Source organism: Colias eurytheme, chromosome 5 (assembly GCF_061535395.1).
Source record: "Colias eurytheme isolate Ceu_HAF_F1 chromosome 5, ilColEury1 Martin Lab GWU primary, whole genome shotgun sequence".
In the NCBI taxonomy this organism is placed as follows: Eukaryota; Metazoa; Arthropoda; class Insecta; order Lepidoptera; family Pieridae; genus Colias; species Colias eurytheme.
Genome location: NC_142984.1, coordinates 972,347 through 1,000,098, shown reverse-complemented (window position 1 = coordinate 1,000,098; position 27,752 = coordinate 972,347). Strand labels below are relative to the sequence as shown.

At 34.1% G+C, this 27,752-nt stretch overlaps 1 protein-coding gene and 1 non-coding gene across 2 annotated transcripts; both read left to right on the top strand.

Moving 5' to 3' along the window:
• LOC149908245 (uncharacterized) lies at positions 1–27,752 on the top strand. The gene is made up of 5 exons (XM_090102240.1): positions 1–84; positions 13,812–14,036; positions 25,669–25,809; positions 26,106–26,165; positions 27,217–27,752. Exons 1-5 carry the CDS (start codon positions 25–27, stop codon positions 27,415–27,417), a joined length of 687 nt encoding a protein of 228 aa, XP_089958366.1. The 5' UTR covers positions 1–24; the 3' UTR covers positions 27,418–27,752.
• Positions 20,521–20,638, top strand: LOC149908246 (U5 spliceosomal RNA). The gene has a single exon (XR_016456774.1). It is a non-coding gene; the product is annotated as a U5 spliceosomal RNA (small nuclear RNA).

Sequence of the window (27,752 nt, the reverse complement as noted above, 5' to 3'; positions counted from 1 at the left end):
AGTTTGGTGTAACGCGCGCGAAGAATGGCCGTCCATTTTGTGTTTCTAGTGATTTACGCGGTGCTATCGAACGCGAGTGCTGAGGTTTGTCAAAATATTTTAGCATAAAATAATACAAATATTTAGCACGTGAAAATAGTATTGCGTATACGGAATGTTTGGTTTGTTATCTATATTACTTAATTAAATAATACAATTTTTATCTGTGGAAGTTCGTTGATTAATTTAAAAATAAACAACTGTCAAATAGTTTAAACTTATTACCACAGGAGAAAAAGAACAAAAAACGCCGCGAAGTACAAATATCATAGTAATTAAATAAAAAATATATTTATCGAGAATAACTAATTACTTATAGCAATCAAATGCAATTTTTAATCTATGGATGCAAACGTGTTGAAATTTATTGGTATTCGATAACGTTTCTAACAGGGTTATATTGGTTAGTTTTTCTTTAATCGTTTTACCTTATATTCTAAACTTGTTTCATGCGACAGAAGGAACATTTGGTAATATTTATTGAAAGCAACTTTTTAAATGCCAATTATCTTATAAGTACCTGTAACTAGGTATCTATTTGAGATAAAATTTCGAATCCACATAGACCTATCTATATCTAACTATCTATATGCAAAATGTTTTTATTTATTTAAATTTATTTTAAATCATCATTATGCAAGTATGGCAATTCAAAATCGGTAATTGTTTAATTATAGCCATTAGAATACCGTTCTATTTTTGATTAGATTTTAATCTCACATAAGCAATAGTGTTAGATTAAAATTTATTTCCGTGTCTACGATTTCCACAATCTAACTTTAATTTTTTTTATCTCGTAACTATGTCTGCTTTTTATTCGTAAGCCTTAGTAAGTTGTCTGTTTTGATTCTATTACTTCACAATAAAATTTAATAATTATTATTGGAGAAATTATTCAAATTTTTATAATACATAAATAGGTACTTAGTAGGTAAGAAATTTGTTTGTGTAAATTACTAATTATAAAAATTATATTATATGACTAAAATAATTTTAGATCTTAGAAAGCTGAAAAACGTTTCGCCCGTAAAATTTTTTAATCTATTTGTCCTACAAGGACAGGTGTCTCTTGTACCCAAATACAGGGTTAAAAATAAGTGTTACATGCGATCTTATAGTGAATAATTAATAATTATTATTAGTATATTATTATTAGTCTGTGCTAATACTTAAGATAGCTTAGCGTTAAGTTACGATGTGTGTGGTAATGAAATACATAGATATTAAATTACACGTAGATAAAGTATAGCTTCATGTAACTTTATATTAATTATATAAATAATTAATAAATATAAATTATAAATAACTATCAACTTCTTCCGGCTTCGTCGGGTTAAAAATATCTTATAATTTTTATACAAATCGATGTTTTCTTTGACAGACTTGCATTTTGGTATTTTATTTGTAAATAATAATAATGGATCATCCGACGTAGAAAAATTAATCTATTCCTAATTTTTTTAGTAATATTATGAAGGTGAAGAGTTTGTTTGTTTGAACGCGCTAATCTCAAGAAGCCAGGAACTACTGGTCCGATATGAAAAATGATTTCGGTGTTAAATACCTATTACCTAGCCCATTTATCGAGGTCTATAGACCATAATATTATATCATCACGCTTAGACCAAGAGCTGAGCACTGCGGGTAAAACCGCGGGGCACAGCTAGTTGTTATATAATTTGTTATGTAGTTATTTATTCCTTGTAACCTGCTTTGCTACATAGGTACCTACCTATACGTACATACATATTTTTTTATTACAATACATATAATATTTTTATAATTATTTGCCTTGCTGTACCTATGTGTTACAAAATATGTATATTTCGTACAGTGAACTACTATTTACTCAGTTGGTTGTTTCGTAAATAATGAAATTCTTTTGATAAGCCGTGAGTAATTGTTATCAGTGAGTAATTTTCATATTTACAATTAAAATAAATAACTACAATGTTTAATAAATTATAGCATTTGTGAAGGGCACAAAAATGTTTAACATACTAACCTTGGGCCTAGGTTAATTATTTCGCGTGTTACTGTCTAAAATAACTAATAAGTATAATATTATTGACCACTATCGATCTACTTACTTAAATATTAAATTTATTCAAAATCGACGCAGCAATTTTTGCGTGAAAAAAACCTATCCATACACTTAAATGAATCCAAATAAATTTAGCTGTACAGGCGTAATAAACATACGGACAAAATAAATCTCAGTCTTTTGAGTGTGGTCTACAATCTAAAGTGATAAAATCAAATGGTTTTGAATAACATAGACATTTATTTATTGTGGCAAAAGATAAGATTAAAATCTTTGAAAATCTATTAATATTGATATGTCTATCAATTATGAATTTTCGTGGCTATTTTGTAAAACAAAACAAATTAACTAATATAAAATTACTTACCTAATTATATTAATTTTTCTAAATAACTTACATGTGCTATTCATACATCAGATTTTTTTGCTTGTCTGTATTATTTTAAGGTAGTTACCTATATCACTATGACACTGTCTCTTCATCACTGAAATTATCTGTATCTAGCTGTGCCCCGTGGTTTTACCCGCACTGCTCCGCTCCTGTTGGTCTTAGCGTGATGATATATACGTACCTATAGCCTCAATAAATGAGCTTTCTAACACCGAAAGAATTTTTCAAATCAGACCCGTAGATCCTGAGATTAGCGCGTTTAAACAAAAAAACTCTTCATTTGCGTCACAAAAAAAAAACAATAAATATTATACAGAACCCAGGTTTCAATGAAAGCTAGAGACACCTGACCCGCAGAGTCGAATGGACCGTGAGACAATGTTGTGCTGTGTCGACTGTCTGTCTGTTTATCACATTCATCGTAATGGGTTTTAGCTAAATGATTATAATACTACTAGCGGTCCCGGCTTCGCCCGTGGTAGAGATTGTCTAATCTAAAAATGAACGCCCCTCCACTGTGTTTACGCTCACATTCAAAGTACGTGTATAGACGCAATACACACAAATTGGTCTGCCTCATTGGTCGTTCAGTCCTCCAGTCCAGTCCATGCCCGAACGACAGCACCAGTTGACCAACTAGTGCATAAATGACGCGATGCACGACAGAACGGACGTGTCATTCCGTACATAGCGCGCTCTCCCCGCCATACAATGCTAGGCACCTGAACTGATCGCCCGATTAGTTGACAAATCAGTGCGCGAGAGAGTCAAAGTTTGCAGTAGAATCGCCGCGCGCACACATATAAAGTGGTTCAATAATTATTTGTCCTCACACATTGAAACAATTAAGTTTAGTGGAGGGGCGTTCATTTTTAGATTAGACAATCTCTACCTTACAAGGCTTATTAGACCACCCAATTTTTAGGGACCCTAACCCTAACTAAGAGTGGTGTAATAAGACTTAGGGAGTTAGTGTCCCGATTTAGGGCGATCGGGTCTGCCCGATCTGCCTAGCTCCCTAAGCGCCCTGCAGATTGGGTGATGTAATAACGTTTAGGGCGGTTAGGGAGCTCAGTTGCCGCGCGACTGTTGCGTGGAGTGGCTGCTTTTGTATGTAAGGTGTCACCAAACTTCCCTACTACAGGTTTATATAACTTAAAAGGGAAGTTCCAAATGTTTGTGATCACACCGCCATGTTAACAAATAAATAAATTTTTTAAATCAATTGTTTATTTAATTGTTTTAAAACTCAACAAGTATTCAAATTGTTCTGCACCTACTCTAATTAATTCATTAAAACTCCCGGTTCAAGCACGCTTAGTATTTGCATATTTGAAAGCTTTTCACGTAACCGCAAATACTCTTTCACCCAGATCTTTCTCTTCTTTTTTTAATATTTGTTATTGCGTCAACGGTTGCCACTGCTACAGCAACTTTTTGAAGTTTCGATACTGACGGCGGCATAATGTAAAATGCAACAATACGTTTATCTCTCTAGACATTCGCGTATAAACTGAGTTAGGGCCCAATTCGCAGAGAAGTGTAATAAGCGCCACACTAACTAGGGAACACGCCCACCCTAGATGCAGGGCCCTTCATATCGGGTAGTGTAATAAGCCTCAAGTTGGAGCGAACTGCACATGGTGTGCGAATTTTATTATAATCGGTTAAGTGGTTTAGGAGTCCATTGAGGACAAACATTGTGACACGAGATTTACATACACAAGATAAGATTAAGATAAGATAATATTATCCCGTTATTTTGGGACAGAAAAAAATTATGAAAATTATGAGTAAATCATATTGGTTAAGTATAGGTAATTAAATATTTTTTAAACGTACTTACTTAAATAAATTCAAGCCATAGGCAGCTAATGGATAGGTACTTTGTATTCTCACTTTTTTTTAACTAATCTTTTGTATTCTAATATCCTAAATCCTAATTAATTCTAAAAACATAAGTATTGCCCCTAGAAAGTCACAAACAGCAAGTTCCAGTGCCCTATGACGAACAGACAGACAATCTGGCACTTTCAACCTAAAAATTACTTCACCAACAATAAACACACATGCACATAAACAAAATTATCAACACATCACAAACCGGACTCGATTATATAATACCAATAAAATACCCAATACCTATAAATACTGCAAGCTATAAATATACTATGACGCTGTCTGCAATGTGCAAGGTCACGTCACAATGCATATGACGTATGGCGTATTTAAATAAACCGTCGCTAATCTATTTATTGAGGAATAAGTCAATGTTATGATCTGTAAACCTAGGTAATGTTTGGACAAGTCAATTATTTTTGTTAACCGCTCGTTTTAACTGTAAATGGATTGAACTGGAATGAAAAAAATGAGAAAATTATAGCCTATGATAATCATGAATAATGTAGCTTTCTATTAGTAGAAGAATTTTTATAATAAGTTAAGTGGTTTTCGAGTAAATCCTTCGCAAACAAACAAATCTTTTTTCTTTGCCATATTAGAAGAGACATTGATGAATTAATGATTGTATCTGTAGGTTTAAAAATATTTTAATTATTTTGTTTGCTGGTACTTACATGCATTTTTAGCTGCTGCTTTTTTCCAGATGAACTTATAAGTTTTTCATGATGTGGGAAAAATATTTTTTGTTAAAAAAAATATCATGCTTGCCTATTTAAAAAAATTATGCCTTCTGTTTCACGAAGGTTTCATATCAACTAGTTTCAAGTTTATATTTACCCATACTTAATCTTACCTTCCTGTCTAAAATAGCTAACAATAAATACTAAAGCCATATAAAATTAAATATCCATTATTCCATTCATAAATCACGAAGAAACATCGAGCCTAGGTCCCGACCCTGCCTAGGTCCAAAACTAACGGGACCTTAGACCAGCTAGTAAAAATAATTTACCTGCTGAGCCTATTGCATACCTTGTATGAAATGGTTGTATTTATAAATTGTTTATCTGTGCTTAATAATATTGTATTCAAGTCGTCGTCATAGATTCTAATTTCTAATAAATATATCTTTCAAAGGAATTTAATATGATAATAATAATTATATCGGGTAAAATCTTTATTGTGTGGAGTCATAAGTAAATAGAGAAAACCACTTGACTCTGATCAATATGAAAGTTTCAGTGACGCTTGAAATAAGTAAAACATAGGCCTATATTTCGTTGAAGATACCGACTAAAATATTAAATAATGTTATATAGGTAGGTAAACAAACAAACAAACAAAAACACTTTATTGTGCACCACAGAGAGAAGTACAAGAAAGGTAGGTTCCTAGTCCTACTTATTTAGCAAAAAAAAATACATAAGTACCACCTACATAATTTAATATCTAAGACCTAAGTAATTGCCTAAGTATTACTAAATTGTTTATTTTTTTCAGTTAGAGTTGTTAAACCAATGATTACTGCTACTATATATGATTACAATCAGTTAGTTACCTGTTAAATAATTTAATAATTTATCACCTAAATAAAAATACATACCTTCATACATTCCGTGCCTGAAACCTATCAGTAAACAAGTATACGAGAATAGCCTCTATCACAAAGTAATACATAACATATTGCCGTAACACAATAGCTTGGTGTTTGGTTACATAGGTATGAACAAACATGCTGAATAAACAGAGTTATCTCGCACGGTGATCTTGATCCACATTGTGATGATAATTTTTATGTAATATGTACCTTTGACCTCACCTTGAAATATTTTAAATTCTTCGACGAAATTTTTCAGGTGTGCATTTAGTTCATTATAAGCATATTTACTTTACTTAATACAGTTTATTTCGTTAATTTTCTTGCTTCTTTGCTAAAAATCATTAAGTTTGTAACACAATCTGATGCTTCATACAAGTTACCTATGCTGCCTAAGAATCGAAAATATTAGTAGATATCAAAAATAATCAATTTCTAACTATTGCTGCTTAAAAACTGATATAAAGGACTGGAGATCCGGCTGCAGGATCAGTGCGTTCATCGGTTTTTTGCTGAAAACCGAATTTTTATGTAACTATATGTATTTATAATTAGGAGAATATATATTGACTAGGTTGCCAGTCAAAATTTGGCCGCAAGCATGTTTACACTCAACCTTAAATATTCAACATCTTTAACAGCCGGCAAGTGGCAACCCTATTTGCGGCCGGATTTAATTAGGCAACCATATATGATAATAAATAGAAAAAAATTAGCTTTAATTTGATATATGATTCATAAATGTGCGTTATGAACGTAAAAATAAATCGAAATCATACCTGTTTGCACCAGGCATGGGCGTAGCCACGGTGGGGCAGGGTGGGGCACTTGCCCCACCCTGGCTCTGATCTGGAAGGTACCTAACCAAATCTAAAAAACGTAATTATCTAGGTACTGACTACAAAACTTAATATTATCCGTTAAAAAATTCTCACTCGAAAGTTGTCAGTCGACACAAAAAAAAATGCGATCTAAACAAAAAGCTTGCGCTTCTATGTTACATGATTTAAACCACTTTTGGTGCCAGAAAAATTAGTGTAGTACTGTTACCCCATTCAAAGCTGTTTTTATTTAGCCAAATTCGCACTAAATTTCCCATCCAATTTCACTTTTGTTTTAGGATAAGTTACTGACCATAAAAGCACAAAATGCTGACAGATCCAGGTGGAGCTACGCTCGCAATCTATACATATAATAAATCTGTAGAAGGGTCAATTCTGTACATTGAAAATATTGAAAAAATAAATAGCAGGGGGTGTTACTGGATCGATACCAAACCCAAATATGTGATTAAAAAAAGTTTTGTCTGTCTGTCTGTCTGTCTGTCTGTATGTGAAGACATCACGTGAAAACTAACGGTTCGATTTCGATGAAACTTGGTATAATTATACCTTATTATCCTGGGCGTAAAATAGGATACTTTTTATCCTGAAAAAATACGAAGAAAAAAAATAATCTTAATTTTTCAGTTTTATCCATAGACGTTGTTCTGTAGAACAGCGAACACACGTTGGGTATTAATATAGGCCTAGCCGTATTTGAGTCCAATAGATATTTATAAGATGTTACTGTCACAGTTACTCAAAATGGAGAAATAAACCATCCACGCGAAGACCGACATCCGCGTGGACGGAGTCGCGGGCGGAAACTAGTCTTACATAAAAGTTTTTGGCCGATATCTCGGAAACTATCCATTTTAAGGCAAAAAATATTGGAAATTTTTTGTAGGTTGTAAAATTTTACACCTTTTATACTTTGTAAACTTTATGTAAAACTTTCCGTTTACGATTTATGGCCTATTTAATGAGCCGGTTAATCATCTTTGGCAAGTAACTCTTTAAATATTGGATTTATCAATGAAATGCAAAGGCATTAATATATTATACATATGCATTATCCATTTATTAAGATTACTTTATTTGAAACTTTTTTTCTAATCCTTTTTGAGTTATTTAACGTTTGGCGATAAATAGTAAATTTCAAGGTACCTATGTATGTTTCGTATATATTTCGTACGTATATGTTTCGTATATATTATAAATAATATTGAGTAGTTATTTTATATTCGGATGCAAGAATAAAATAAAGGAAGGAATTTAAAAAAATGTGTTAAAAATTATCTATAAGTAAAAAAAAATCAAAAATTTTGCCGTTTTGGAAACGGTGAAAATCCACTTGCATTGGAAATTTCTTCTTCGTTTTTATTACATCCGTAAAAAAGCTTTTGGCCTGCCACGTCACCCGCCGAGCCTCGGCATTGCTACATTATACGTGGAACAACTCAAAAAATATGGGCACTAGAAAAAAAATTTCAAACAAAACTTGTAGAGAATAAAGTGACCTAAAAACTATGTACAATGTACATACATACATTTTATTCATTAATCCAATATTTTAACGATCAATCATCAACCGGTTCATCAAATAGGCCATAAACCGTAAATACGAAATAGTACTTAAGTCGTACAAAAAATTTTACATGGTATAAAATATGCGAAATTTTACTTTCTACAAAAAAATTCTAAGCAACTTTTGCCCTAAAGTGGATAGTTTTCGAGATATCGGTCAAAAACTATAAGATTGCGAGCAAAGCTCCACCTGGTTCTGGATCTGTCTGCATTTTGTGTTTTTATGGTCAATAAGTGACCATTAACCTAAAACAAACATGAAATCGGAAGTGCAAGGTTTTGCTTTATTAACTGAGTTATTTAAAATGGTTCATTTTTCTATTTACATAGACCTATATTTTATGGTAAAAAGGAATCATATTATTGTATTAGACAGATAAATTACTATATAATATAGGGATGAAATTTGCAACATAAACGGCTGTAGGTATCTTTTGTTTGTTTTGATTTATTCATTATTATTTCAGCTTGATACCGCCACGTGTTCTTGAAAAAAAAAAGGTATTTTTAGACAGACAGACGCACAACAAAGTCTGCCTGTCGGTTTGTCTGTCAACACACTTTTTCTCAGGAACGCGTAGAGTTATCAAACTGAAATTTATATCGAATACTCAAGTCTACGGTCTCTTAAAGCTGTGAAAAAATCAAACTTATAAGCCAACGCAATCAAAAGATACAGCCATTTTAAGCTGCAAATTATCGCAAATTTCGACATTCGCAAGGGAATCAAAACCTACATTGTACCTACTTCCCGTGAACACAGAGTCTTGAAATTTGGTTAAAAGCAATGTCTTATAGCACAGATAAAGGAAAAATTGCTAAAACATACATTTTAGAGTTACAACATAATAAAAAGTAGGTTTATTCGGAGCCCTCGGTGCGCGACTCCGACTCGCACTTGGCCGGTTTTTTTTTGCCCCACCCTGTGCCCATGGCTAGCTACGCCCATGGCACCAGGCTGCCAAGATGTTGCGGCCAGGTGAAAAGCGGCAACCGTGATTTTTTAGAATTTTTATATCATTTGACGTGATGTAGACTACATTTTATTCAAAAAACAAGTGAACGAATTTTTTTCCCAAAAACCGATTAGAAAAATTTTAATTAAACATACTTGCGGCCAAATTTTGACTGGTAACCTAGTCGATATATATTCTCCTAATTATAAATATACATAAAAATTCGGTTTTCAGCAAAAAACCGATGAACGCACTGATCCTGCGGTGGGATCTTAGACTATATTTTATTTACATAAACTAAGAATGTAATTTAAAGTACCTAATGATAATTTTATGCTCATGAGAAACTCGTTCTAGATTTTATCGTAATAGTTCGTATCGTACCTAGTAGTTTCTGTAGGTCCCATTTTTTTATTGATATAAAATGAAAATAAAGTCTCTGGACTCTACCACAGACTATAACACGCTCTAGAGGAAGCTGAGAAAATACCCTGATGTGGTAGGTGCTTCTAAAAAAGTTACAATTGCATATCTACATCTACATCTACACTAATATTATAAAGAGGAAAACTTTGTTTGTTTGTTTGTTTGATTGTAATGAATAGGCTCATAAACTACTGGACCGATTTTAAAAATTTCTTTCACCATTCGAAAGCTACATTATCCACGAGTAACATAGGCTAGGTTTTATCCCGGAAATCCCACGGGAACGGGAACTATGCGGGTTTTTAGGGTTCCGTAGCCAAAATGGCAAAAACGGAACCCTTATAGTTTCGTCATGTCCGTCTGTCCGTCTGTCCGTCTGTCCGTCTGTCACAGCCGATTTACTCGGAAACTATAAGTACTACAGTGATGAAATTTGATGGGAATATGTGTTGTATGAACCGCTACAAAAATATGACACTAAATAGTAAAAAAAAGAATTGGGGGTGGGGCCCCCCATACATGTAACTGAGGGATGAAATTTTTTTTTTCGATGTACATACCCGTGTGGGGTATCAATGGAAAGGTCTTTTAAAATGATATAAAGTTTTCTAAAAAACATTTTTCTTAAAGTGAACGGTTTTTGAGATATCAGCTCTCAAAGTCGTAAAAAGTATGTCCCCCCCCCTCTATTTTTATAACTACGGGGTATAAAATTCTAAAAAAAATAGAGGTGATGCATGCTAATTAACTCTTTCAACGATTTTTGGTTTGATCAAAGTATCTCTTATAGTTTTTGAGATAGGTTGATTTAACTGTAATTTATTATATTTGCTGCTACGGAACCCTTTGTGCGCGAGCCCGACTCGCACTTGGCCGGTTTTTTCTTTGAAAACGCGGGCGAAGCCGCAGGCGGAAAGCTAGTACATAATATTTATATTATGCACTTAGAGATTATAACATATTCCTAAATATCAAAGTAGATTTAGAATTTATCGACGGACGGCAGAAACACATAAACTATGTCGGAACATTCATATGATGTCACCAAGGAAACATAAAGTTTATATTACCTAGGTATATATTCAAAATAAAATATGGCCGCTAATATAAATATAATTCCATTTGATTACTCCAATGTGCAGTTACTTTTCTATATTATTGCATTTGCGATTAAATTGTTTTGTAATAAGTATTGAAAATTAATGACAAGTAGTCAATTATTTCCCGCCAAAATCGATGCATAGATTATAGCAACATTATGAAGATGTTACTTGGATACTGACCCTGAACCTAACTATAAAATTAATAATAAATCGAAACGAAATAATGTGAACATAGACTATAAAGAGTCGATTGAATTTTTTCTATTCTTTATAAATTTATATTTATAAAGCATTTGAATGCCATAAAACGATAAATATCAATTTCAAGAGTTCAGTCTTTATTATAAACCGAAAATATAAAAGATAAAGTTAATATTTTCGTACTTATGAAATACAACTAACTGCCTCTGTGCTTATTCAGACTTTTATCTATACCTGTACCAAATTTCAAACAAATCCGATCAGTTGGTTTTACATAAATGTAAATTATTAAAACCTTTCGCGAATTTAATATTTGTACGCGGTACGATATTCTAGAAATGTACAGGAATAGATAACACTTATAATCAGCCCTCTGAGTTTATCTTATTAATTTATTGTAGGCATTTGTCAATCATAGCCTTATCAAAATTGAATAATTTGAGGTCAAGGGGGTTAATGAATGTAAGTACCCATCAATAACTATCCACCTAGTATGTTGGTAATACAGTAGCACCTCGTTAAGTCGAACCTCGATAAGTCAAAAACCTCCAAATCTCGAAAAAATGTCTTGTTCCCTTCCCTTCAAACCCGAAAACCTCTATTACTTGAAATTTTGTCCCTCTGTTAGTCGAAATAATCACCGAGTCCCTCCAAGCCATTTTGGTACATATTTTCACTCTATAACTCGAAAAATCAAATTTGACCTCTGTATCTCGAACATAGCAACGTTTTATTTTACAACCAGTACACTATTGTTTCTTAGAAAACATTTTAGGAGTATACGATAATTAATTTATGACTCACGAAACACGTGTTTGCGTTAAGTATCTGATGACGAAATTATCGATTCAGTAGCTCAGAAAACCGATACTAATGATTAAGATGACATAGAAGACGTGAATAGTACATGCGCTCCATGGGTTTCCATCAAAGAGGCAAGAACCGTATTGAATACCTTACGAAATTTTATAAAGCAAACCAGTATCTTTGAAAAAGAAGAATTTTCTGCTCTTTATAGATTATAAAATGCTAGAGAACAACCAAATTATCTAAAGCAAAAAAATACTGACTTTTTTAATGCCATATTTTTTATTTTAAAATGATTTGAAATAATGTTGATTTATAATAAATAAAAACATGTTTGTGACCTCTGCAAGTTGAATTTTAATTTATTTTACCTCTGTAACTCAAAATTGATAAGAATAAACCTCAAACTCTTTATGTCGAATCAAAATCCGCCTAAGTCGAAATCCTCCATAAGTTGAAAACTCTATAACTCGAATTTTTTGGCGTCTCCCTTGATATTCGACTTATAGAGGTGCTACTGTAGTAGGTAATTAGGCATACATATTTTGACATGTTTGGGTGTAGATACAATATAAAAAATATAGAAACGTAAAAGCCCCGAGTTCAATAATTTCGAAGAAAATCAAATCAATCAATGTCTTAAATAAAAAAATACTTTTATAGTAAATGGGGATTCAAACTCACAAACTGGTAAATCCATATTTCAGTTGCGTAAAGTCAGACTTTAGGTATTCTCATATTTTGACTGACGAAAAAAATGTAAAGACAAACATAGGTAATTATAATAAACTATTATAATTTATAATCAATGCTCTTGAAACAATTTCTAGGTACTTTTTTGCATTTGTCGTATTCCTGCATGCTCATAAACTTGATTAGATACTATCATAGATATGCGTAATATGATCATATACATGTAGACTGTACGGCGACCGCAAAAATACGTCATATTAAAAATAAACAAGTTAGGTTGCATTCCTATTCCTAGTTAAGCAGCCGTGTAGGCAAGGCTTAAAATAAAACTAGATAACTGGCTGATTAGAAACCTAGAGAAAAAAAGAAAATGAAAGAAAAAAAAATTGCCGCATTCGTTTTTCAAATGATTTGCTTTTTTTTCGAGACTTAAGACATTGTGCAGCAAAAATATAAATTCTAATTTTTTATATTCAAAGCCTAGTTAATTTGTGTTATGAAGTTTCGATTTAATCAAATTTTATATCAATTTCTAATTATAAAATAATTAAATATAGGCGCGAAAGCTGCGCGCTGAAACAATGACGTTTGAAACTGGCACGTCACAGAAAAAAAAGAGGAAACAACAAAAAGAACGCATATGCTTTTCTCATCAAGCGTTTACTGTTAATTATGTCGTAAACGATATTTTTATTTGCTAATGACGTGGGAATTTGCGTACCGAAGGCCGCTTTAGTGCTAACTTTTTAAATAACTGACTTTTCGCGAACTTTTTAATGATCGGCCTATTCTATTTTCAAGGTAAGATAAAATGTTAAATTAAATAATGCATTTGTTATTTTAAACATCATTTTTATTTTATTAAAATCAGTGTTGATTACATTATACGGACATACTTAATAATTTTATTCGCAGCATCGTTTATATTACTCGACCATAATAATTAATACTTCTATGAATGTTATTACAATAAATTAGATTATTAAATATCAATGACTCAATCAATAACTCCTTAGTGATCTTTTAATACGATATGTAACATTTCATTTTATAGCTAACTTATTGCATTTCTTTAAAAAAGGCAGTTTTTTTAGAAGCCTTTACAGAAAAATACGTCAAACTTTGAACACTTAACACATTAATATAATATGTCACATTAGCATAGGTGACATATTATACCTAAGTACCTTAAATAAGTTTAATTTCATAAGTTTGCGTGTTTTTAAACCGAAATATGTTTACAGTCAGACGCGTCAATATGGGTGGACGTGACCCCAGAGAACCTGATCGAAAGGCGGTTCACCCCAGAGGTGATCGACGAGCTACACTCCGCTAAGGCAGATGCCCTCCTCCTATACACAGAGTACACGGCACAAGCCGGGTCCGATCTGAAGAATTTTATTAAGAATATATCGAAGTTGACTGAGGAAACTGTTAAAGGAATGGACAGGAGCGTTTTGGAGAATGCGGTGAGTAAAATATACATAATATACATAATATGTATGAGTCCTACTAGATTCTGCTCGCGGCTTCGCCCGCTTCAAGCATACCGCCCACAGTTAAGATGATAAAACCTACCTCGAAAATCACTCTATACTTACATTAAAAAAAATTGCATCAAAATCCATTCCGTAGTTTAAAATATGTACGCATACCTACATAGACAGACTGAGAAGCGACTTTGTTTTTTTTTTTTTTTTTTTATTTATACAATGTGCCTAGTGACTAGCTCGAACAAGCGGCTACACTCGCGTGGTGCCCTGTTAAAAATTTGCCATGTGCCAATCCAGACTATAATGTGCTCTGTACCAAGTTTCAAGCAGATGTGATCAGCTGTTTTTGCATTGCAAGCATTCGCGTTAAAACTATTAGTGGGTTAAGCTGCTTACCCTATTTCACCCGTTTCACCTGAGATACAAAATAAGCTATGTAACTCGATAAAGAAATACTTTTCTAATGATGTCACTAATTTAAAATCAGTACAGAAGTTATTAAGTTATTCGATTCGTTACATACAAAAATACAAATCGTTCTTCTTTTTATTGCTGTTTCTCGTACAAAGATCTTGGAAGACCAACAATACCCACTCCCTCTTAATAACTCTAGAAACCATAGATATCGATATGCAATATATTATCCATAGACAATAAATCTCATACATTGGAATGCGGTCTCAGTATGCAAAGTGCATGCATCGGCATATGTATCATGTACCGGCATGCATTCCGAAATTATTGAGACTATTATTAGCATATGTGTTTGCTTATTTATATTCAGGATGTGTTTTATTTTGATATGGTAATAAGCATGAGATAGAAATAAATGAATAAGTGCAATAGTAAAATGCCACATTCACTCTCAGATGTAAGATTAAATAATTATTGAGGTAGGTAATAATTAATAAATAATTCATTAGATAATTACCTAGTCAATAAATCGCGTTTTATTCTAAATTAAAATTATAATTTTACTTTATACATAATATAGTTACTAACTATATACATACATGTTTGTAATATATGTTATGAAAAACTTTAAAATACAAGTCTGCGATTACCTTTATTGTTATGTATTAAAATTAATACGTATGTACATATATTTGAAATGTTAAACAATTCTCCATAGAAGATAACTGTAGCAATAATTATAATCCCAGTGCTTATGTGACATAGAAAGTCCTAACAGCTAAGTCACGAACCTAATGGCTGGTTCACACTTTGATTAGTGCGAGTGCAGGTGATGAGTAGTACTACGTGTGGACAGCGACTGTTTAGTGCGAGTGTTTAGTAGGCTGTGTAGTAAAGTGAATAGAAGCGTGTTCTATTTTTTTGCGAGTGGACTGCGAGTAGCCACGTCCCGCGCGCCCTCCCTTCCCCCTCACTCGCAGCGTGCCTGCACTCGCACTAATCACCTGCACTCGCAGTCAATTGGACACTACTCGCACTACACACCTGCACTCGCACTAATCACCTGCACTCGCAGTCAATTGGACACTACTCGCACTACACACCTGCACTCGCACTCATCACCTGCACTCGCACTAATCAAAGTGTGAACCAGCCATAAGCGAAAGTAGGATAAATTTAGTACTCGTATGTATATCATTTAAATCTTAAAGTACTTTGCAATTAATGGAGAGCAAGTAGTAAATAACCTATAAACGAGTATAACTCTAAAATCAATTATCTTCTAAGGTAACAATGTATTAGTAAATTTTAATTCAGGTTACCTACTGTCAGATGTAATCCCATTCCTGCCCTTCTATAATATTATAAATGCGGAAGTAACTCTGTCTGTCTGTCTGTTACGCTTTCCCGCATAAACCTCTCAACCGATTTTGATGAAATTTGGCACAGACAATCTTTAGACCCTGAGAAAGAACATATGCTACTATTTCAGTATCGTATATCTATTAATTTTCTTCTAATACAATTAAACGATCTTATTTGACTAAAACAGATTAGTATCTGGGGGCACGGTAGTGCCCCCGCCAAGACAAGCCAAGCGAAGCGCACGGGCACTACCTACCTTTTCTCGAAGCGCTTCGACGTTTTTTTGAACCCTCATAACTTGGGTTTGGATTATGCTAGATCAACAAAATTTTCGGGATATATTGTCAATAGCGGACTTATTGAACATATTAAGTTTTAATTACATTAGCTTTTATACTTCAGATTTTATTTATATCTAAAAAACGCTAATTTCGTCACTGACTCACTGATGATCATCAAAATTCTTAAGGTATTTCCTAATGTCCTAGAAAGCTGAAATTTTGTATGTAAGCTAGTATTAGCACACAAACAACAAAAAAATTATAAAACTTGTAACTTTCATCCCCCAACCCCTTAAACTAGGGGATGGGAGTTTGTATGAGACCTGTAATTTTAAATTAAATTTTGATGACGCTAGAGGTCTAATCTAATAATCTAAAACTTGGTTCCCCTAGATATATATATGTATAGGTACTCCTTGTTAAAAAAAAAATTGTTACAAACAACCTACAAAAAGAAATGAAATCCCACCAAAAACATTTTCATGTAAAATGTTGCCAAGACGAGCCCATATGACTCGCACTGTCAAAAAGTTATCAGATCTCATGTAGAGCCAAGCTTCTAACACTACACGCCCTAACTCTACAAGGCCTAACTTCACAAACTCTACACCTTAGTCAAAATATGTGGCTTGGCCGTTCGTTACTACAAGAACTATCGTATAACACAAAAGTAATGAACAGTGAATTAATTTTTCACCTTACGCCGATGTGAATGTAGCGAAATGGCCAAGCCACATATTTTGACTAACGTGTAGAGTTTGTGAAGTTAGGCCTTGTAGAGTTAGGGCGTGTAGTGTTAGAAGCTTGGCTCTACATGAGATCTGATAACTTTTTGACAGTGCGAGTCATATGGGCTCGTCTTGGCAACATTTTACATGAAAATGTTTTTGGTGGGATATTTTATACTGCAAGTTGAACATCTAAAATACCTATATAGACAAAAGTGCATTTCCCATCCACTGCGAGCCAAATTAAAATATCAAGACAATACTCGTGTTACAATTTATTTATAGACAGTCAACAATAAGCCAACTTTTCCTATCAAATGACTAATCGATTTTAAATACTCTCAATTTCTGTAGCCTGGTCTAGAAATATATTGTTACCAAATTGATATTAGGTAATACATCATATGACTTGAGTCAGCGTATTGTTTGTATAGGTACTACGGCATTTATTATTTCCGGATGAAAAATTGAATAGTCCATACATTTTAATGTATGTATTGGAAAACAGACCGATTAATACCTACATATAAGTTCCGTATCCATTTTATTGTCAAACTTTTTCTAATTTAAAATAAGCAATGCATGCGTCAAACCAACTTTATCTGTGGTCAAATTTAGTTACGTTAAATAAATTTAATTAATTGCATTAGGGCCGATTTTTCAATCCTTGGTTAAAATTTATCCGTCCAATAAAGTATTACACGAACATATTAAAATGTCACCTATAAACTGTCAAATACGGACAATTAGAATACATTTTTGAAATGGTAGTTTAATACGTTATTCGATGAATAAGTTTTAACCAAGGATTGAAAAATCAGCTCTTAGGGCCGATTTTTCAATGCCCAGATAAACAGCTAGATAGGCTTTATTCTTCAGTTAACAAAATATTCAATTTTTCAATAGACGAATAAGCCTTATCTATCGAATAACTACGTTATTTGAGAAATAAATCTATTTGCCGCTCCAACGGCCAGATAGCGCGCTATTCGACGGTTAGGCGTTTGAGTTGACAACTGACGCGTCAAATTTGGGATATTTTCGTATGTCATAACATAGAGCGTAGAATTATTAACCATTAAACCTCTTTCTATATAATTATTATCAATTAAAATCATATAGAAATTGATGTTTTTGATAGTACTGATGACCATGCCATTGAAAATTTGCCGAACGCTGCCTTTAAGTATGTCGTTTCTATCGTAAAATATATAAATTGAAACACAAATTTAACCAAACTCTTTACTCGAATCAATACAACAATCAACAATCATAGAAGACAAGAGCAATACAAGACAAACTAAAATGCACTCCTGACGTGAGTCATAATGACGGTTGTTGACAAATTGCAAGAGTTGACTCTATCCCGCTCTAACCTGACTAATTTAATATTTTTTCGCCACTCCGAGAGCAGAGCTGCCAATATGGAAATATTTGGTCAGATAGTTATTTATCAAATAAATCACGATTGAAAAATAGGCGAGCCGTTATGAGTTAGATAAATAATTGAATAAATCTATTCGAGGGGTAGTTATTAGACTGTTTATCTCGCGATTGAAAAATCGGCCCTTATTCTAATAGACTCGTGACATACGTAGACACGTGCATATTATGACCTTTTGTAAACTATATCTATAGCTGCGACTCATTAATTAATGTTTACAATTAATTTTTTGCGAAATCTATGCTCGCACACTTTCGCATTTACAATATAGAGTAGCTGTTTAAAGTTCCATTGCTACACTAACATTTAGACTTAAAAATGGTGAGTTTAAAACGAATTACGAACGGGATCAGGAACTCGACCGATTTAGCTAATTCTTTCATCAGCAAAAACCTACATTACTTCTGAGTTAGGTACATTTTATGTTTATTCCATTTCCGGGTCATACCTGTCACATCGAAACGAGTGCCTACTAATAAATATACCAAAATTTTCATACTTTTGGTATCTAATTCACATTGTTCCCATAATTCAGCACGCAGTACTATATGAGCAGAATACACCCAGATGTTTCCAAGTGGCACGCATTGCACATGCCTGAACTACATCTATGCTATTAGTACTTAAGATAATCCTCTCAGGTTATTTATTGGAGCCTGCAAATGGTTGCGTGGTCGGGATTTGTGCATTTCCGATGTAATAGATGAGTTTAAGAGATAGTGGTTTTAGAATATGATTCATGTTTGTTTGACTGTGTAGTATTGTGTAAGAGTGACCTATTAAAGAGTCTCATTCTATTAAATTTTGAACAAAAATCAGTTAAGATATTTTGTGGCAAGGCAACACACAAGAAATACGGACATTTTTGCATTAAAAAAATGTAAGGATAATAATTCGTAAAAGGTTTAATACTAGAAAAGCTACCTCACCACCTTATCTTCACCCCACAGCAGCAATAGAATAGACTGAAGAGTGGCAGAAGAGATATCCATTACGTATAAATATGTAGGTATATTAAAAGAATATTAACGTTAACGTTTAAACTTTAAACGATAATAATATGACTATATTTTATTTATTATCAAATGACAATATCATATCCGATAATATAGATGCGTAAACCTTTATATAGATTAAAAAATATAATTCCAAAATAACCTAATAGTGAAGTTATTTATAATTATTCAATAATTACTATTTACGCAGACGCAAGCGCAGGCGTTGCCAAAATTTGATATCACGGGGATAACATTTGGCTTAAATTGTGAACATTCAAGGCTTTCGTCTTGTTTAATGTTTTAATCAAAATATCTCAATTACTAATGGATAGCTATTTAAAACTAAATGGTTAAAATGTTAATAGTTATAATTTGAATGAATGATAATCCTAATTCGTTAAATTTTCACCAGATACTCTGAATTACAATATATTAAAAATAATTTGGAAAATCCAAAAGTGCACGCCTCATAATTTTTTTTTAATAAATATTTATTAATTATTATTTTTGTTTATTTAATAACAATTAAACCACATCGAATCAGACCCTGAAAAATGAAAGGGTTCTATTCCTGAGCATACTCAAGCGTAAGAGAAAAAAAAAGACTAGATTAGTAAAGTATTTCGGTCGCTATCGTGTTAACAAGAAAAAGGATCCGCACATACAGACACACGGACGTCCAAGACAGAACTTTTTTAAACTGTTTTTTAACTAGTTTAAATAACAAAAATGACATCAAAAATATCATGAACGTTAAAAATAGTGTTTTTTCTTAATATGTGTGTGTATGTATTATCTTACAAGTGCAATGTATGATACATAAAGACATTTTAAGTTTGAAAAATCAGATGTTTTGCGCGAAGTGACAGTAGTACCCACCTCAACGCTTCGCTTATGAGGCGTGCAATTAAATAATGAAACGAAACGCTATAAACTATTATAAAATATCAAGAGGTTTTATGAAAATAATTTTTGACATGGATTTTTTTTTTCAGTAAGTTGGTCTTTAAATCCAATAAAAGAAACCGGTGTAAAAAATTAAGTTTAAAATACATAGTAAATGTTTATAATCGAATCCTACTATACTGTAATCAATGCTCGGAGCATGTGACTAGTTTATAGGGACATATTCTTACCATAGATGGCGCTACTGTCTAGCGCTTGATTTTAAATCGCGCTATTATTATTTTTTTCTCTCCTATACTTAAACTCGGGAACAAGAAATTTTCGTTACTCTGGTTTCCCTTCAAAACGTATAAATCTTTCGCCTTTTACTAAAGATTTCCGTGGAGGGGAACACTCAAATGAGTCTATCTCTATTTTTGACACCCTTGGTCTAACCAAGGGTTAATAAACTTAAACTTAAAACTACAAATTTACAAAACATAAGAAATGTAATGAAATGCTAAATGCAATGTTTTATTTATGTAGTATATTTATTATCTTAAATCTTAAGATTTAAGAACTGAAAATGTAAAATCTACTAATAAACATTTATTTGCTCCCAAAGTTAAGTTTCATCTTAATCCGTCCAGTAGTTTTTACATGAAAGGGGCCGTTCAAGTATTACGTAAGCACCAAGGGGGGGTGGGGGGGTCTCTGTTTTGCTTATTTTGGATGACATGGGGGTTGGGGGGGTCTAGATGATGATTACGTCATCGTTAGTTATTTAAAATAACAATATAAAAAACATTTATTACTAAAAATGTTTACGTAAGCATAGGGGGAGGGGGTAAGTGCTTTGCTTACTTTTGATGACAAGGGGGGCGGGGGGGTAAAAAATGGAAAGAAATATGCTCACGTAATACTTGAACGGCCCCAAAGACATCCACCCATCCATACCTAGAAACTAACGTTTATAATATTAGTATGGTTTATTCATTTTATCTGATATATACGCCAACTATCTATACGCCAACTATGTATGTATGTCTATTATTATTAATTTCAATGCATTCGTAAAAAATCTGCATATTGCAAATTGCAATGCACTCATAATTATAAAATTAAGTATATATTTTATTAATGAATACAATAATATCTCGCCTTGACTTGCCATCAGTTCATGGTACTTCTGTAGCTCATTAGCATCATATGACATATATATCCACATTTTATTACACGACCCTGAATAACTCGACAATAGTCTTCTGTAGTTTACTCGAATAAACTTTAATAATGTGCTAAAATTTTATTAGGTTGCATTAAATTTATTTACGCGGTTAAAATAAAATACGGTAATGTCGTGAAATAAAAAAAAATCGGATATCATTTCTAACAAAAAATATTTTATGTTTATCTGTCGACAAAACAAAAAAAGTTTTAAAATTGGTTTTGTTTATTCACTGCAAAATATTATTTATTAAAATATTTAGTGGCGTCCTTCATCTTTTCATAACCCCATACAAAATTTTTTGAAACTTTCATTCAGGTGACATACATTTTCTTTTATTATTCTCTACAGCCTACTTACTATCATATTAATAAAACTGCTTCTTTCCGAAAGCCTCTGAAATTAAACTAGTAAATAGACGCATCACATAAACGTGAAGAATACATTAGAAACATGAGTGCAATATTATAAATATTTGCGTACCGTCAAGCATGAAGGTTGTTACAGTTTCAGCAAGTATTGCAAGGTTGCATTTTATGTAACGATTGTTATTTTAACGACTTCCCGAGAAACATTTTATGGGGATTTAAAACTTGTGAGAGACTATTGCTTGTGATAATAAACATGCGATTCGTATTTGTGAATTATTGTAATGACAGCTTGTTAATGCCCTAATTCTATATTGAAAGCATTCGTTACTAAGTTGTTATTGTTCACTCAATGATTGATGACATTTCGATATAATAAATCATTGATGGGATTATTATTTAATACCTATTTTATAACAGCTCGAAAAATTGCATTTTTAAGTTATTTGGCTAGGCATTAAATTTGAAGACTGTTTATGAAACTATGTAATATTTCTGCACCGTAGATTTTTGTTTAATTCTTAAATAGAATTCATTACAGTTTTGTCATAAATGAAATTGAAAATCATGTATTTTTAAATTCATGTAGGTTCTGGACAGTAAAAAGAAGAGTGATGCGTTTTTTTTAACCTATAAATAACTAGGTAGTGCAACAAAATGACCGTGATTTAAATCCGTTTAAACATATTGTGATTTAAAATATAGATGTTATCCAATATCCAATATAGACCGGGAGATACTGACACAAAATTTCGAGTCATTTGTAACAGGATGGCGGTTCTACAGGGGTCTTAGTACGCAATGATAAAAAGAAAAATGATGGTGTGATCGCTGGTATCGGTGGTTTAGTCGCGTGGGCGTTAGCCGAACTCGTCGGAAAAATAGCGAAAGTCAAACGATTTGTAACACAAAAATTTTAGTATTTACCGATAGCCCATAAAAAAGAAGTAGGCGGTAGTGTCATGCCATACTTTTCCGGTGTGACTTACAGCCCGCCATACCGACGCGAATATGTTGATTTAAATAAAACAATTATTCAACCATTTGTACCAGGCTAACTTTTGCACAGGTAACCATCGTCGTGCAGCCATTTACGAAAATCGCTATGCCATACTTTTCGGACGATTCCAAATGGTCGCCATACCGCCGAAAATCTGCAAAAAAAATTTATTTCGCCAAACTTTTTGTACCAGTATTGCATTTGGATTTTTGGAGAGTATTTGATAAAATGTGACCATTATTATATTTGCCATACTTCTAGTAGGGGGAAAAAGTGCTGTCATACTTGAAAAATTAATTTAGTATTAATTTATATAAGTGAAGATTTCCAACACCTAGATCTTTGAAATTTTGTATTTATATTCTTTGATCCTCAAACTTCCAGGAAAAATAAGTGCCATACTGTTACAAATCGTTTGACTTTCGCTATTTTCCGACGAGTTCGACTAACGCCCACGCGACTAAGCCGCCGGTACCAGCGTTCACACTATCATTTTTCTTTTTGTCATTGCGTACTAAGAACCCTGTAGAACCGCCATCCTATTACAAATGACTCGAAATTTTGTGTCAGTATCTCCCGGTCTAATAGCATTGTGTAATCCGCTGCGCAAACCTTGACAGTGATAGTGACAGACATATTGTTGTGGCCATTACTCGGGCGATACAAGCTCTATTAAAATATCGCACATAATTAATTATAGAAAATTATTTTTTATCAAATTGTTCGTCTGTATTTTATATTAGGTTTTATTTAAGACTGCATGTCTTTCGCAATGTTAATTCTTTAATACAGTTTAAATGAAAGACTACATTTATTATATTGTAATAATATGTTCTTCAAAAGAATAATGAGTTAAATAATAATAACAAAAACAAAAGCATTACATACCTTTTTTTTTTTTTTTTTTTTTTTTTTTTTTTTTTAAGTGGGGAAATCTTACCTAAGATACCCACGGCTCCCGGGGAAGGAGCCGTGGGTTATGTCGGATTCCTACCGACTAAAACCCCACTGTGTACCAACGCGCTGCTTTAGACGGGATGCGGGGACACTATCGCAATCTTCCGCATGTCCCGCCCAGCAGTTGCCCGTTTCCAGGCCCTCCGCGAATTGCCTGTTTCCAGGCCCTCCACCAAATTACCCACCACGAGGCGGCGCAAGCTGGAACACGAGCTCACGCCACCCACTCGCCGACGATGGATTGTTCCCCGTTCCATCATCGGCGTTCCCCAAACCCCCGACCCCAGCACCGACCGGCCGGAGGGCGCGCGCCGAAAGGCCCTACGAAACGTGTTTCACGCGTCGAAGGACCCTCCGGCGCACTTTTATAGAGGTTTCCCTCGCAGCCCCCACCTCACACCAGAGGTGGCGGCCCTCGGTCCGGCCCCACGGACCGGATTACGAGTTGGCAGACGGCTGTCACAGGACAGCCGCCGCCCCACACCCACCTACAGGAGTCACCGCATGTCACCAAAGTGACGTGTCGGGATCCCGCCCCCTGCTTTGTTGGTAGTCAGACTACCAACAAACACAACACGCGCGGCCTCTGGCCGCCATCCGCCGCCGCAAAAGCGCGGCCCCCTGCCAGTCAGTCGGAACGAGTCCCAAACGAGCCCCGATCGACCTTCCAACCTCATTTTTTCCCAGCCAAATCGCCAGGCCGCGACCGCTGGCCGCCATCCATCGCCGCACCGCAACGGCACCTGAGCCAAACCTGGCCCCCCGGAGGACCCTAGCTAGCTAGCCGGCCATCCAGCCAGCCAGCCAGCCAGCCGGACAACCAGCCGGTGACAACAAGCCAGCCAGCCGCCGCCCAAGGCAGCCGGCCAGCCAACCGGTGGAGCAGCCGGTTTCAGCCAGCCTGCGAGGCAGCCGGTGTGACCAGCCGGTTCCAGCCAGCTCGGCCAGCCGGCCTTCAAGCCAGCCAGCCAGCTATATGGATCCCTGGCCGTCGAGCCAATCGAGTCGTCAGACGACAGACCGGCCGTTCAGCCCCTCCGCGTCCAATTAGCTTCACCCAGAGTACACAGTGCACTCCGAGCTACTGAGCCCCCCCGGCCACGACAAGGCTTGGAACTGATGGGGGGGAAGCATTACATACCTACTCATAACATTTAATTAAAAAGATTGTCAGTGTACACACGAAACAATAATTGCAAAATACAGGGTGATCAAAACATATACTTTATTTTTACACGTTCAAGCTTCTTCCTTGTAGGTATAATTTAGTTTTAAATCGCTGTTTCAATAGCCCCAAGCAAGATCGATGAGATCATTCATGGCCCTATATTTTATCGATCGCTGTGAAAAACAATTTATTTTATATTTGACGGACATCATTACGTGCGGACGGAAACTCGGACTATTTTCAGTTGTTTTCATAACCTCCCGGTGTTAAATTAACTTATGAGTGAAATAAAAAATTACACGTAAATTTTGTAGACGTTGAGTAAATATTCCACATTCTTAACCTTTCGAAATTTTTCATTCACTAGTAACGAGTAATGGCTTCGTTTGGACAGATTAATCCACCTCAGCATTGTTTTGTATGAGAATCGATTGAAACTTCATTTTGTTGTGATTTATATACATTTATAGACTATCTATTTGCTGTATATCAATTATTGTTCAGCTATTCATGCATTGAGATTGACAAATACTTACATCAAATTTTACTACATACTGCCTATAGGCTTCACTTATATTTAAAAATAAGCTATAGCTTACGAAATATCGATAACACCTAGAAACACTTCGAATAATAATGTGTAGTATAATTATTAATTGTCAACTAATACTTCAATCAACGATAAACATAACTTTAATTTGGTACCAAAACTCGTGTCTTAAAAAGCAAATAAAGCACAATCTGTTATTAACTAAAAACTCATCATTTTCAGCCGCCATCATGCAGAGCAGAGTTCGAGAGAAAGCTAAAGAAGATAGAGTTCGACGCGCACCGAGCGGCGACCTTCAGTGGGGAGAACCACCACAAGTTCTTCTTGGGACACATGATTGTGTTCCGGATGCATCTTAATAAGGTACGTTATAACTCATACTTTAATAAATTATATGCTGATTTTTCAGCCACGACATGTCTTGATAGAGAAAAGCTTATTTTAGAGGAGATATTGATAAATCCATAGTACTGATCATGGTGGTTTTACTATTTAACAACACCACGGCTTTCTGATTGACGTCCTTACTTATGTAACACAATTCACATGTCATTTTTCTTGCCAAATAATAAGTTTTTTTTTTTTTGAGAAAAATGCAAGACACTAAAAGGGCCAAGTATTTATGAAATTAATCAATTAAGTATCTCGTTCTTTTCCAGAGTGAAGAATACATAAAAAAGTGTGACAAAATCATCAAAACATGTGGCACGCCATGTGAAGTAAGTATACCTACTTTATTACCTATTTTTTCCCAATCAATCACAATAGTAGTTCCCCATAATCTATTAATTAAATGAACCCCACCAATATTCATAAATCGTTAATATTTGCTAACATCATAATAGTACATACTTATTATAAATATTATGCACTCGTCAATGACCAAGGTGAGAACTCAGAATACATATTGCATCACTATCTTTTGAAAACATTATGTCCGTCTACATCGCAATTAATAAGCTAAATATAAATCAAGATCATTGCACTAGTAAATTATACTACTGACGTTATTCATTGCAAATGTTCGCTTTGGTCTTTTTGCAAATTAATTTTGATGTTTCGTAACTCGGAATCGGTTTTTTAAACTCGTCGAATTAATCGATTACTTTTGAGGATTGGAATGTGTAACGGCGTTTTATTGTTGGCAATTGGCAGTCGGAATTGCCCACAAGCATCCAAATTGTAATATTTCATATTAAAACAGAATACAGGTCAAAAAAGGAACGATATTTACGTAAAAAAGTACACCTGTCTTTCATTAACCAACTTAGAATTAAATTCATCAGCGGTAATCAAGTCCCAAAAGACAAAGGTCTTTATCAATTTTTTTGCTACCATTACTTTCGATAATCTATAACAAATTATGACATTAAAATCACCTCACACATAACTTAAATCCTCACAACACAACATTTTAATAAAAAACAGCGTGTGTGTCGAGCACACGTGTCAGAAGTGAAACTTCTTTGACAAGATTCAAAGATACAAAAATCGTCGGCTTATTCCGATTCGGTTTCCGATCTGATGGTATTGAAATGACGTGATGAGTTAAATTTTACTCTCAACGCACCTAAAGAAGTTTCACTTCAAAAAAGCCTAACACATAACACAAATATAAATTTATAAAAAAATAGAAAAAATTCGATCACGAGGTGGGACTCGAACCCGTATCCTTTCACGCCAATCCAGGGCGGATGCTTGACCATAACACAAATTCTAACATCACAACCATAGCACATTTTAATTAAAAAATAAAATAATAATTTCCAGACAACACCCCGTATAACCCGATGGCGGCGTCTCGCTCTAACCGAGATCCACCGCGTGCGCGACGACATACAGCACTCACGTAGATCCTACAAGGATCTACTTGTGCACGCGCATCGTAAACTCAATCATTTCAGAAAACGCGCCACCTTGCGGGCACAGGACGCAATCAATACGTTACAGTCTTGTGTAAGACGTAGCTAGCTTAAATAAAATTAAAATATATACATATTATAATGTTATGTCGAATTTACACTTTCGTGCGAATAGTGAAGCGAAGTGACATGAGTACAAACGTTTATTTATGCAACTAGCTGTGCCCCGCGGTTTTACCCGCATTCCTACCGTAGATTTTAGCGTGTATACATTTTGACCCGACCTGTTAGTAATATTTAAGCAAAATTGGAAGTAAATCCATGTAGTTTTTGAATTTGGCCCAGACATACATACAGACAAACATTCAAATTTTGTAAATCGCGCCGCAAGTATTATTTAAAAAAAATATTCAATGTTTAATTTTGACACTTTCCCACGATTTT

Coding starts and splice junctions, on each gene's coding strand:
- LOC149908245 (XM_090102240.1), top strand. CDS start 25: ATGGCCGTCCATTTTGTGTTTCTAGTGATTTACGCGGTGCTATCGAAC. Junction 25,810..26,105: donor TCCGGATGCATCTTAATAAG/GTACGTTATAAC, acceptor GTTCTTTTCCAG/AGTGAAGAATACATAAAAAA. Junction 26,166..27,216: donor CATGTGGCACGCCATGTGAA/GTAAGTATACCT, acceptor AATAATTTCCAG/ACAACACCCCGTATAACCCG.